At 34.3% G+C, this 13,310-nt stretch overlaps 2 protein-coding genes across 10 annotated transcripts in view; one reads left to right on the forward strand and one right to left on the reverse strand.

Moving 5' to 3' along the window:
* Positions 1–1,176: 1,176 nt before the first annotated feature.
* On the forward strand, positions 1,177–6,139 carry LOC128229114 (adenylate kinase isoenzyme 6-like). Its single transcript, XM_052940801.1, has 4 exons — positions 1,177–1,269; positions 1,576–1,727; positions 2,623–2,768; positions 3,070–6,139. The coding sequence occupies exons 1-4, from the start codon at positions 1,227–1,229 to the stop codon at positions 3,254–3,256; spliced, it is 528 nt and encodes a 175-aa protein (XP_052796761.1). The 5' UTR covers positions 1,177–1,226; the 3' UTR covers positions 3,257–6,139.
* Positions 6,140–7,581: 1,442 nt separating this feature from the next.
* The window catches only part of LOC128227482 (sodium channel protein 1 brain-like), a 52,656-nt gene continuing 46,927 nt past the window's right edge, over positions 7,582–13,310 (reverse strand). For all 9 annotated transcript variants that reach the window (XM_052938073.1, XM_052938077.1, XM_052938075.1 and 6 more), the window contains one exon: positions 7,582–11,425. In XM_052938073.1, the coding sequence (XP_052794033.1) occupies positions 10,146–11,425 (1,280 nt within the window). In that variant the 3' untranslated portion in view covers positions 7,582–10,145. The remainder of the gene's footprint in view (positions 11,426–13,310) is intronic.

Below are 13,310 nucleotides of genomic sequence, written 5' to 3' on the forward strand. Positions count from 1 at the left end.
AGGGACACGACAATGACATGTCATACAGTGACGGGAGCACTGAGGGACACGACAATGACATGTCATACAGTGACGGGAGCACTGAGGGACACGACAATGACATGTCATACAGTGACGGGAGCACTGAGGGACACGACAATGACATGTCATACAGTGACGGGAGCACTGAGGGACACGACAATGACATGTCATACAGTGACGGGAGCACTGAGGGACACGACAATGACATGTCATACAGTGACGGGAGCACTGATGGACACGACAATGACATGTCATACAGTGACGGGAGCACTGATGGACACGACAATGACATGTCATACAGTGACGGGAGCACTGAGGGACACGACAATGACATGTCATACAGTGACGGGAGCACTGAGGAACATGACAATGGCATGTTATACTGTGACGGGAGCACTAATCGACACGGCAATGACATTTTATACTGTGACAGGAGCACTGATGGACAGGACAATCACATGTTTTACTGTGACAGGAGTACTGATGGACAGCACAATGACATTTTTTTACTGTGACAGGAGCACTAATTGACACGATAATGACATGTTATACAGTGACAGGAGCACTGATGGACACGACAGTGCCATGTTATACAGTGACAGGAGCACTGATGGACACGGCAGTGCCATGTTATATATATACAGTGACGGGAGCACTGAGGGGCACGACAATGACATGTTATACTGTGACGGAAGCACCGACTGACACGACAATGGCATGTTATACTGTTGACAGGAGCACCGACGGACACGACAATGGCGTGTTATACACAAACTCTCTTGGAAGTCTTTATTGATATGCATATGTTTATATAAACGATTTCACACACAACATTTTTATACTTTCTAACATGAAATATTAAATTCAACAAGTAAGGCCACATATATGGCCGGTAGTAAGGGGAAGAAATATCTTCAGAATTGAGGCGATTTGGTAAGGGACCGATATGTCTACTAGGATCCGATGCAAAAATGCAAAACACATGATGGTTACAGTATGAATGTAACTCGGGCTCCAGTTCAAACAAAGGAACATTATTTTGAGAAACATGCACGATGATGTAATAACTTGTAACATGTTTCACAATCATAGTATGAATTAAGTCAGTGCTTAAACTATATAAAAAGTTGTGTGTAACCTTAAAATCTAACTCAAACCAGTCTAGTCCACGTGCATGACGAAATCTAATAGAAATCAAAACAAATATGGAAAACGTAAGGCCAGGCGGACCTAACATTCTAATAACAGGTAAATAAATCAGATGTTCGGAAATAAACAACAAACCACTAGGATTGTTCGAATTCATGTTATATTTCAGGTTTAACCTACACTTTTTTCAAAGTAATATATTTTCGCGACAAAAAGTCGGCAGTATTTACTATGATTCATTTCAAATAGATTGATTAACATATTTTACAATGATCCAAACATATTTGAACAAATTGATTAACATATTTTACAATGATCCTAACATATTTGAACAAGTCACATGTCTTCTGGTGAATTTTATTGTTTCGTAAAAGGTGCACATGCATGTTCCTTTCTCCCACACAGGAACCCCGGGAACAGGAAAGTCCACTCTTGGGGCGGAACTAGCGCAACGATGTTCGCTTCACTACATCAATGTTGGTGAACTAGCAAAACAAGAGCAACTATATGATGGCTTTGATCAGGAATATCAGTGTCCAGTTCTAAGTGAAGAGCAGGTATAAAGCTGGTATTTCTTTTTAAGGTTCAGCAAAGTAGTAAGAGTTTTGGTTCAGGAGAAATTGTACCAATCATGTTATTTAATATTCTAAGCCAGTCTTTAAAAAATGTCACCTAAGTTCTATAATGTTTAACTTTGTTAGATTAATATAGATTATCAAATTTGGTACAATACTGCTAGTGATATCACTAAGTCACAAGTGCATCATCATCAACCATGGTCTTCGGTTACGTTTGCATGGTAAATACCCAATAAAAATTGACTGACAAAATCCTGTTTTAATCAACATACATGATGAGGCAAGGGAGACAACGCTTCTTCCAATGAAATTGTATGTTACAATTAAATACTTTTCAATAAGCCATTATTGTCAGTTGTCTCCATAGGCAAGTGGTTAACCAAGCTGTTTTAAGATTGCATGACAGCGATATTTTATAAGCCAAATTGCCAATGGTACACAACAAAGCTTAGCACAGTAGTGTATTGGGGCTATTTGATGATGGGCTTAGTGTTGGTATGTCACTTCTTTTAAAATCAACAATTCTATTGGTATTGACCAACCTGTAATTATAGAGAGTCAAAGTAAAAAATACATTTTTACCAAGGATATGGAGGGCGGAACTTGGACAAAACATTTACATCAAATTTTGACTGATATGCATTTATGCAATTTATTTTACCACTTTTTACAGTAAGATTCATCAAAGTAATTGACAGACTTATGCTGTTTCTTTGGAATAATATAAAACAGGTCCTAGAGATCTGTAATGATTATTTATTACTGTACATGAACTATTTGTTTAAGGCGGGGCTGTTTATCAAATAATGAAAGTGAAGCCTTGCCATGTTGTAGTAACTTATTTTGTGTGTACTGTATTTCCAATGTTCTGAAGGTTGTGGATGAAATGGAGAACCAGATGACTGATGGTGGCAATGTTGTGGATTACCATGGTTGTGACTTCTTCCCTGAGCGCTGGTTTGACATTATCTTTGTGTTGCGTACAGACAACACAGTTCTATACAACAGGCTAGAGCACAGGTTAGTTTGCCTTATTTTATATCACTGAAAGACTTTCTTGCACTGCTATGCACTTGTTGAAGTATATGCCATAACATGTCAGACAGTATTGGAAGAAGTTTTATTAATGTAAGAAATGATTTTTGAAATTAAAGCTATTGCAAACTGCTTGTAAATCAATTTAAACTTTTACTACAGGAAAAATGATTCGAGTTTCAATGTTTGAATAATTGGTTGCTGAAAAAATAGATACGTAAAACTCTTTTAAAACTTCTGAGAAATTGACACTCCACAATTTTAACCAGCTGGAATTACTTTTTAGGGGCTACTCTGGGAAGAAACTGGAAGACAATGTGCAGTGTGAGATTTTTCAGACGATTCTGGAGGAGGCTCGCAATGGATACAAGCCTGAGTTGGTTCATGAACTGCCCAGTAACACACCTGAGGAAATGGAGGATAACCTGGATAAAATAGAAGCCTGGATTCAACAGTGGAAGGCTGCCCACTAGCAGTGAGCCGCTTTGTGCATAATAGTGAAAAACATTATAAATGATCATACCTCTAAGCTTGATCTAGTGCTGAACTAATGATCATATCTGATATGCTGTTCAAGCAGTGCTCACATGTCTCCTGTTTGGAGAAAAACACGCATTAACTAATGAAGTCAAATGAAGGAGGGGGGAAAAGTTCCTGGCAGGGATAATTTTACAAATAAAATATGAATTTAATTCTATTTATTGGATATTTATTTAATCATTTGTTATGCCTGATTTTCTGATGATATGGATACATTTTGGTGTGGTAACCGTATCTTATTACTTGCTCATTAAAGATGCAGAAAACTAATTACATATTGCATGCAAGAAATGTTCCAATTGAATATACTAAGATGAAAATGTTTTTATTTAACAGAACAATACTATATAAAAAGTTGTTTGGCTTTTATTTTACATTAACTTCATGCATTAAGATTCTTCCTAGAATCTTTAAAACTCTAGTTCATACAAGAAACTGCCATGTTGTTGTATTCATGCCAGTGCTTTAATGTCTTGAATGTTTTATGAAAAGGTTAAAAGGTAAATGATTCATAAGTGATATTATTAATTGTGAAATTATTATATTACCTATAAGCTATCACTAATTAGTGGTACAATTTAGTCAGGATTTTTAGTGTGTTCACTCTATTGGTTTTTGAAAAGGTCTCCTGTTACTACTTCATTATCGCTTTTTGTGAAAAATGCTGATTTATAGATCAGGTTTTATTTTCATTGATTTTAAAAATATTGGCTGTTTACCATGTGAGTCCAAAATGGTGCATTTTTAGTCAAATTAAATATTGCTGACCTTTGAAGCATGTAGCCTGCAACCATTTGTTTAGAAAAGCAAGTTTTCCATGTAGGTTATCTGTAGGCTAGGTTGCACAATTAAAAAAGTTGATAAAAAAATATTCAATATTACTTTTGTCCTACTATTCGGTGCAAAAAAACCTGCTCTCTACTATTTTGTCTTGAACTACTTTATTCCTGCTTTTCATATTGGGACACATCTGGAAGGCATGATTAATGCTTATTTCATGATGAAAGTTATGTTAATTATTTATTGCTGAGAACCATTTTTTGCTGTTCTATTGTTATTGTTATATGTGTTTTTTTTAATGAATTGTGTATGCAGCTGTTACGCTTTAGAAAGGATATTACTGAAGGACGCTGTTTGAGAATATAGAGCAACATTTCTTCAAGTCTTAGTTCTTGTATATAAGTTTGTTAGTTTCAGGTTTTTGGACATTATGATTTGTATCTTCCATTTTAATATATTGCCATACATCTTCCATTTAATTGTGTTGTGGTATATGTAATGGCAGTGTTGTGCAAAAGTTAGGTTTTTTAAATTTTATTTACTTTTATACATGTATTTTAACTACTGTTTACAAATGATCTTAGCATTTCAAGTATTTGGTGCGTTGAATTATTCTTTCCATGTCAACCAAGTGAATTTCAAATCAAAGTGAAACATCAATCCACTTGGAAACCGACAGCCGTCTTCAGAGATTTGGCATATACTTGGACATACTACCATGCACTGACTATGGTACTAAAGAGGCAGGCTCATACCCCTGCACAGCATCCATACATTTACAGTTTGTATATATGTTTTAGGTTCAAAAACCAATTCAATCCAAACTCTAAATTACATTCACAAAGACACAAATATACCTTAGAAATACAAAAAACTTCTTTGGTAAATGACTTCTGAATGAATTTTTATTAATTGATTGATGAGTTCATTTGCAGACCAATTCTGGAATATTTTTTTTTAACTTTCCACAAATTTTTGTTTGGAGATGGATGAAAATATTTGTGGTATAAGTTTAAAACTGGAAAACTGTTGAAATGAAACTGATCTGTTAGTAAGTGTAAGTGACTGTAATTTTGTGAAAGTCAACTGTTAACGTTATATCTTTGTTATGTGTCGTACGTGTAAAATAACACGCATCTAGTATCTGGCAATACTTTGTACTGTATTCATGACATATCTACAAAAGTCTATATAGTGATGTTTAAAGATATATATTTTAGATGACATATGTTAATTTGCTGTTTGCAATACATTTATGCTGACATAGTTTGCAAAACTGATTTTAATTTAATGAATTAAAGACATCATACATTTGTTTGTCAAATTACTCTTTGTTAATTGCATTCATGACATATTCCAATAGTAAATATATGTTTGGATGCCAATTATATCTCCATAGTGATAATTATTTTAAAAGTTAATTCTACGAGTAATTAATAACCATGAGGGATTTGGGGTTAAAATTTGATGTTTTGTAGTTATCTATTTAAAGATGCCATATTTTCATAAACACATTTTCATTTGATAGGTTGAAAAAACATTCCGTGTATGTCTTTTGGAATGTCTGCTTTATTAATTGCCCCATAACTTGGGTAGTGCAGTAGTTAATTGCTTCTTATGTTCATTCCTTGTCAAGGAAAAGTTGTGTTATACAAGATTGTACTAGTCTGTTGTATTCAACGTTACACGTTTTGTGTTGATGAACAATAGTGGCTTGACCCTTGTGTGTAAATCTTATAAATGGCAAGAATACAGAAGTGATTACATTGTACCATCTGCTTCTGTTTTAATGCATGTATAAACTTTCTTGATCAGCTTCTGTTTAAAAACCAAGCATGTTAATGCCCTTGAAAGCATTAGAAAATTTAACAAGTTATATTCAAAGGTTTCAATACTTAGTTTAGCATTTTAATTTCTGGACATATAAATTGAAATTGAAAGGTTATTGTTTGAATGTATAAGTATTATAACTGGATTTGTTTGTTGCTTTGTACCTTATTACATGATGAATTAATCATTAAATAAAATCTTAAAACTTAAAACCTTTATTTTAGCTTATATTTTTAAAGAACTGGTGATATAAAGATATGAGTATTGTCCCTGGCCATCCACTGGTGCGCAGGTCGCGTCCAGTATGTTTGATCAACAACTTTAAAAAGGCTTTGTCCAATCATCACCAAATTCGGTCAGAATGTGTTTGAACATAATCTCGGACAATTTCAATAATCAGATCCATTGGTCGAGTAATTCAAGAGTTATAGCCCTTTAATTATAGAAATTACCTTTAATCAGTCTTGTCTGATAAATGCCTATAGAAGCAGTTGTCCAATCATCACCAAATTTGGTCAGAATTTGTATGGGCATAATATCTCTTGACAAGTCTGATAACCAGCCATATTGCTCAAGAGTTATTGCCGTTTATACTTTAACTCGGTCTTATTTGATCAATAATTTTTGAAGCCTTTGTCCAGTCACCATTAAGAGTCAGAATGTGAATGGATCAGGTACGATAACGATCCATGTGGCCTCAGTCACTCCAGAGTTATGAACCTAGAACTGGCAAAAACTGTATTTACTGTGTCTGCTCTCTAAATTTGGCTGAACTTTCAACCATTTATCCCCAAACTTGGTGTCCTAAAACAAGGAAGGGCGTATTTTGTGACAGCTGGCACTTCTTAAAACAATTAAAGCAATCATGATTTGAGTTGTGCATTTTCTATGCAATCAATGTTCACCCTTAGCCTAATTTGAGGGTCATCTTTAACTCAAAGAATACATTCAGTGGAAATGTGAACAAATATGAAACTCATCTTAGTAGACTCTATGTCCAACTTATAACTCTTGATTGAAGACTGTTTAAATTACATGTCTCAAATGCTCGCCATATCAAGCTGATCATTATGCAGCAAACTTGTTTCTGTCATGTACCTCCATTGTTCAGGCCAGTCCAGGTCACACATTTTTGTGTCTGTTCCATATTGAGATATTTGGAAATATTTGCACTTATGTTGACCACTGATCAAACTGATGTGAGGAATTCATTTATGTGCAGCACAAGGTCAAGGCCACACTTACGTGATTCAGGACTTTTCAGGGGATAAAATAATTCTGAATAACGAGGAAAAATGTGCACCTTACCAAGACAATTTGCAGAGCTTATGTTCAAGTCATACAAATAAAAGCCAAAGCCATACTTCGGGGGTCAAAGGTGAGATTGCCTTCTTGATGCAAATTAATTATTTTACATTTTCAAGAGATTGCAAATGAGTCTTTAAAACTTATTTTGCTTACCAGAAAGTCTAACAGACTCTTCCACTATTTTAACCCGTCCTGTCTGTAAGGCGATGAATGGATTCTGCTCATGTAGTTAGTTGATTTTATTTTTGAAAATATGATTTCAGTGATTGACATGACAATGTCTTTGATTCAGTTCTTTTATCTATACATATATATATACAGTTCATTCAAACAATCCAGGTCAGTTTTCAAAATTTATTGATAAACCTTTGGTCAACATAGCATAAAGTAATTCAGGCGAAAAAAGGTGAAACAAACATTTTAACAACTCTTGGGAAAACAAATAAATATCCCATCATAAATGTCCTTTAACATGTACTCAATGCCAATGTCAGTAATACAGAAAACTAATAATAACACCATTGCATAGGCATCAGACTATATATCAAATTAGCTTAAATAATACATTGGTGACACTTGCAGCATTTTAACATGTGAATGGGTTCAATTTTTAGTGGGGTTATTGCCCCTTGACTGGAACATTCTCTGTGGATTAAACTTATTAAAATGAAGCTTTTGCCTTTGGTTGGAAACATTTTGAAAATCTTCAGATTGTGCAGATAGCTTTGAGTGTGACACCAATTAATCAAGTTTAACAAATTTTGTTGCAAGCATTTGAAGATATTGTTGGTACAGCAGTAAACATTCAAATATTGAGATCTGACATCAGTTTGAGCTGACTCATATCATAAGAGGCCATGGCATGTTTATGTACAAACAAAAAGCTACCTACAATTACCATGGATTTATTGTCTAGAATGGAATTGAACTTCAAGGAAGAATCCTGATACATACAACTTTATTCATGCATTTAAACTACTATGAAATGTAAATATGATCTAATTAGCAAATGTATTTAAAAATAAACTGATGGCCATTTAACTGAGAACAAAATCAGTTTCGTACTGATTTACTGATAAAATGAAGCAGAATTACCGTATACAAGGAATTGGGGATTTTTTGTTTAAGCGTTTAAGCTAGGGTTAACCTGTACTGAAACAAAGTTAAACAGAAGCAATATCCTCTTGGACTGGGACTGTGGGATGTATGTTCATGAGCATTTACAGGAATGTGGAGCTTCAACAAATAGAAATCACAGGAATATTGTAAAATATACTGTTATATTATATACAGGACTCTATTTTTACACAAACTTTATCATAGTTATTAAGCATTTCAGTGGGTTCAAAGAATTAAGAAGCAACAATACCTGACCTTAATGAAATTCAATGTTAAAAAGGACATTAAATGAATTATATATGATTTTTAAAATGCAATAATTTATATATCAGAAAGGTATATAAAAGATTAACCATCTTTGACCAATGTGCCAACCATTTTGTCACATATCAACCCAAATTTCAACAAAACATTGTTGTTGGGATAGTTAGGGGTTTTCAAACCATAACAGTTCCACAGAAACAAGAAACACAAGACTAGTTAAATATTATCATAATAATAAACCCTAAAAGGGCTCATTACCAGCATAATACATGTATATCAGAACAAGAGTAAATGCCGGCTGATAAGACCAATATACAAATACCAAACAATGTCGTATGAGTATGACACAATGAATATAATCAGAAAAGTTCTAAAAAAAAAATAATAATATCGACATGAACAAAATACACCAAAAATGCAGAGAAGATGAGAAAGAGGCAAACTGCAACATCTGACTTACTTACTCATACACCACGCCTTACACAAGGGAAACAACCATTATGACATCATTATACAATGTTTGCTATCCCCTACAATGGTCAAAACTGAAGTTGAATGGATTTTCCATAAACAATTTCCAAACAGACCTTTCAATGAGAATGATCTTTTTTTCTTAACCAAAAAAAATAAATAGACATCATTTTTTTACAGTTTCAAAACCAAAAGACATGTATCAGATATTGAACAGTTACGGTTAGATCAAATAGGCTCAAACAAAACTTAATTACCGCCAGACAATTAAAAATAATAAAGAAGGAATAGTTTATCACAGTTCAAATAATACTTTTTGGCAAGGGCTTTATATAATAACATTAACAAACATTAGTTTGGGGTTGAAAAGAAATCATTAAAACAAAGTACATTCTCTCTTCCAAAATGCAGTTTCTGACAAAAGAAAGTCAATATTCTTATTTACATAATTTTTGGACAGTCAACAAATGCGAACTGGTTTGTACATTTCAAATAGCTGAATTCAAAACTGCAGCAAATACAGGGGCTTAATTGTGGTGTAAATGCTATTATTAATTCAACACCTGTTCAATTTATTTTGTAATTGCTAGTACTTTTAAAAACATCTATATTTCAATTCAGCATAAAAGGTTGTGGTATATACAGTTACTATTTATAATTCTTGCATCAGGATCCATTTCACAATTTAAAGACTCTAGAAAATTTAAATGCTTCTGAGAAAACGTCTCTAGCACCAAAGTCTTTTTTAACACCAAGTTGTATTCAATGCAATATTATATGAGCGAAATACGAGAAAGAAAACATACACATCAAGTTTAGATGTCAAAATGTCAAAACTATGCTAAACGAGAGAAAAATTCGAGTCTGTGAGCATATCCTCAAAGACAACACATATATTCAAATTGGATCAATACTTTCTTGATATAAGCACACCAAGTCATAAATCACTTACACATAAAATTATCAGTCTTGTTGAAAAACAACATTGTTTAACATCAGGTCCATGACAATTTCCACATTATTGCATTCACCTCTTATCTAGGGCCCTTGTCACAACTCTATATCATTGTCTCTACCAGGGCCATATAACGTTGAAACATTGGGCATATTCATCGCACTTTGAGCCTTCTTCTGTTTTGATGTGGAAGCGTTATTTTCTGCAATAGAGGGATTTGAGCTCTTAATACTGAGCTGACTTACAGCACTACTGGGGCGTGATGAACTAAAGAAAGCACTAAGAGCTGTCGTAAGCCTTGTACCAAGGTTACGTATTGAGCTATTTTTGTTGCGGGGCTCAATAGAAGTCCCACTTTTACTTTGATTCTTTTGTTGCATAGCCAAAGTGGCAATGTTTTTCATTTGCTTTTGAGCCTTCCAACTCCTCCAAGCTCGCTGCAACGTTTTAGCAGCCACATCTTCCTTCTTACGCATCATTGTTGTAGTCTTTTTAGTGGTATTGACACGAGTAGGAAACGCAGATTGAAACTTTTGCTCCATCTGTTCATGTAACTGTCTGAATTCATCACTCTCCTCTACATTTCCCAGCACATACCTTACCAGCGCCATCAGCACATCCAGGCAGTGCAGTTTATCACCCTCTGTTATGGGCAGGTCAAAAGATACTAAAGCTATTTCATTAGGTTTACTTATTCCTAAGGGTGGCTCTAAGTCGGCCACAAAGTTTGATAGCTGTTCATATTTGATAAACTGAGTGGCAAGGGGATCATATCTCTCCCAGATAGCATAGAACATGTCAAAGTCATCTTCAGTAATGCCAACTTCCTCCTGTTCATGAGCTTGGTTAAAGTTTTCTAAAATAACAGCGATAAACATGTTAATAACCACAAGGAATATGATGAGAATATATGTAGTCAGCGCAAACACTGCTAGCCAGCTAGTGCCACAATTTCCTGGTGAATTTTCTATCCACTCGTCTCCTTGTTGGTAATGGGTGTTATTACAATTTGGTGGAGCAATCATCATAGCTCCAAGAATATCGTTCCAGCCTGCAGCAGTGGACAGACGGAACATGAGCAGAAAACTATTACCAAAGGTTCGGAAGTTGACAACATCCTCGTCGAGGGGATCCTCAATTTTGAGGTTCTGGAACTGAGACAGGCAGATGATGGCGTAGATGTACATGATGAGGAACAGGAGCATGCCGATGTTGAGGAGAGCCGGCAATGAAATGATCAAGGCAAACAGGAGCTTGCGGATTCCTTTTGCGGCTCGGATAAGTCGCAGCACTCTGCCGATACGGAACACTCGCACAACTCGCAGCAGAGTGGGGCTCACGATCACGTTTGACATGATGTCACTCAGTATTATGCCTGAAATTTAAGCAATATAAAATGAGACGTATTGATATTTAAACATTTCATTCATTTCATTTTCATTACATGGTAATTTACACCCTTTTACATTATATATAAAGCATTCATGAATTTGAAATGACTGCCATGCAGGAACAACACAACACTTATATATAATGTACAAGTAAAGGCATATCGAAAAGCTACATACAGCAGTTAAAATGGAGATACTTCAACTGATTTGGTTACATAATTATTAATACAAAATACTAAAAATGTAAAACAGAGCTTTACACAGCTTATGAAAGATAGCTGAGAAAAAGAGGTAATCTCAAGAGCATAACAACAATGCATTTTGTGCAGAAATAGTGTGACCATTCCTGTTATAATCTATGGATAAGTGTTCTTGTTTTTAAATCATGGAAAGACTTTAAAAGGTCACATGATTTCTGCAATTAAAAAAGGAAGATTTACCAATACAATCATAGATTTCCTACCTGCTTTTTGCAATAAATACTTGAGTAAACAAGAGCTGACTTTATATGAACTGTTATTGCTCATGTTGTTACTAATTTGTGTCCAACAAAACTCAGTTTATGCATGATGACTAAAACTACAAGTATACCAAGTGTATGACCATATAAATTATTATTAACATGTTTTGAAAAAACAACAACCCACAAATAGTATTTTAATCAATGTTCTTTTATGATAAAAGAATTTTACAGATGTCAGCAAAATGATCCAAAGAGCAGATAGGAAAAGACCTATATAAACTGAACGTCATAAACAAAACACCAGTATATAGGATTACTGATGGTGACAATGGTTTTACCGCTTGAATAGGTCGCTATCAGCGCTATCGCATCTGTGCAGGGACAGAAAGTGATCATTCTAAGACAATGTGAAGGGTTAGTGCTGCACTGTATATACATGTACCTCAGTGAGAAAGCCAATACTACTTGTCCTTACTAATGTGCAACAAACAGCATTTGTAGTGTCTAATTTCTACTTCATCAAACTTCTTGGATTGAAAATTATGACTTTTCAAACAATTATATAATAAGAAATGGCTTTGCAAACATAAGATAAACAACACAACTTTGGATAGATTGATTTAATAAGACTAACAACAAAACAAGAGTTTTAAGCTGTTGAAGCAGTCTATGACTTGCTTCCACAAACTGAAATGATTGGCACACCCAGATTTCTACTTCAATTCCTAATATCTATAAAGCATTTCTGAGCTATGCCACACTTGGAGCCCGGGCATCTTTACCTTCGTCAGTATTGGCATTTCTCGCTATTATATCTATATACAATTTCATCTGGTTAGTGATATCATGCAAATACTATAACTAATACTTCATGAAAGCTGCATTCTTATCACTGTCATTTAACCTTTAGAAATGTCTGAACTTAAATTTCACCGCATGCACATATGTTGTCAAAAATTCTATTGAATTCAAAACACTTAATTATAATAAAAGATCTTTTATACTTTTCTTGCATCCAACAACAATGCAGCTTTCAATATTTTAATGCGTTTACATCTTAGTTTAAGCTATTTTAGGAGCAAGAAAATTCTTGATACATGGGAATTGTTTCTTTATTTAAGGTACAAAATACTAGAATACATTTTTCCCCCTCTAATCACTATTATATTCATTGTAACCATAACCACCAATATTAATTTTTATAAGTAATATAAATGGAAGAACAATGTATCAAATTTAGACATTTATCAAAACAGATTAATTTTCAAATCCATCTCAAGAAATTCAAAAACATGAAAGAAGAGATGTTTGTCAAACATTATGCCCCCTTGAGCGCCTGATGTTGTCAGGATTATTTGGGCAATTGAATGAAATATGCATGCATGGACCTCCAAGTTTTAGGGCCA

The sequence above is a fragment of the Mya arenaria genome, chromosome 3 (assembly GCF_026914265.1).
Source record: "Mya arenaria isolate MELC-2E11 chromosome 3, ASM2691426v1".
Classification (NCBI taxonomy): domain Eukaryota; kingdom Metazoa; phylum Mollusca; class Bivalvia; order Myida; family Myidae; genus Mya; species Mya arenaria.

Bases quoted from the DNA above. Each gene is read 5' to 3' on its own strand.
- LOC128229114 (XM_052940801.1), top strand. From the start codon at position 1,227: ATGGAAAACGTAAGGCCAGGCGGACCTAACATTCTAATAACAG. The intron at 1,270-1,575 runs GTAAATAAATCA...TCTCCCACACAG, and splicing joins ACCTAACATTCTAATAACAG to GAACCCCGGGAACAGGAAAG. The intron at 2,769-3,069 runs GTTAGTTTGCCT...ATTACTTTTTAG, and splicing joins TACAACAGGCTAGAGCACAG to GGGCTACTCTGGGAAGAAAC.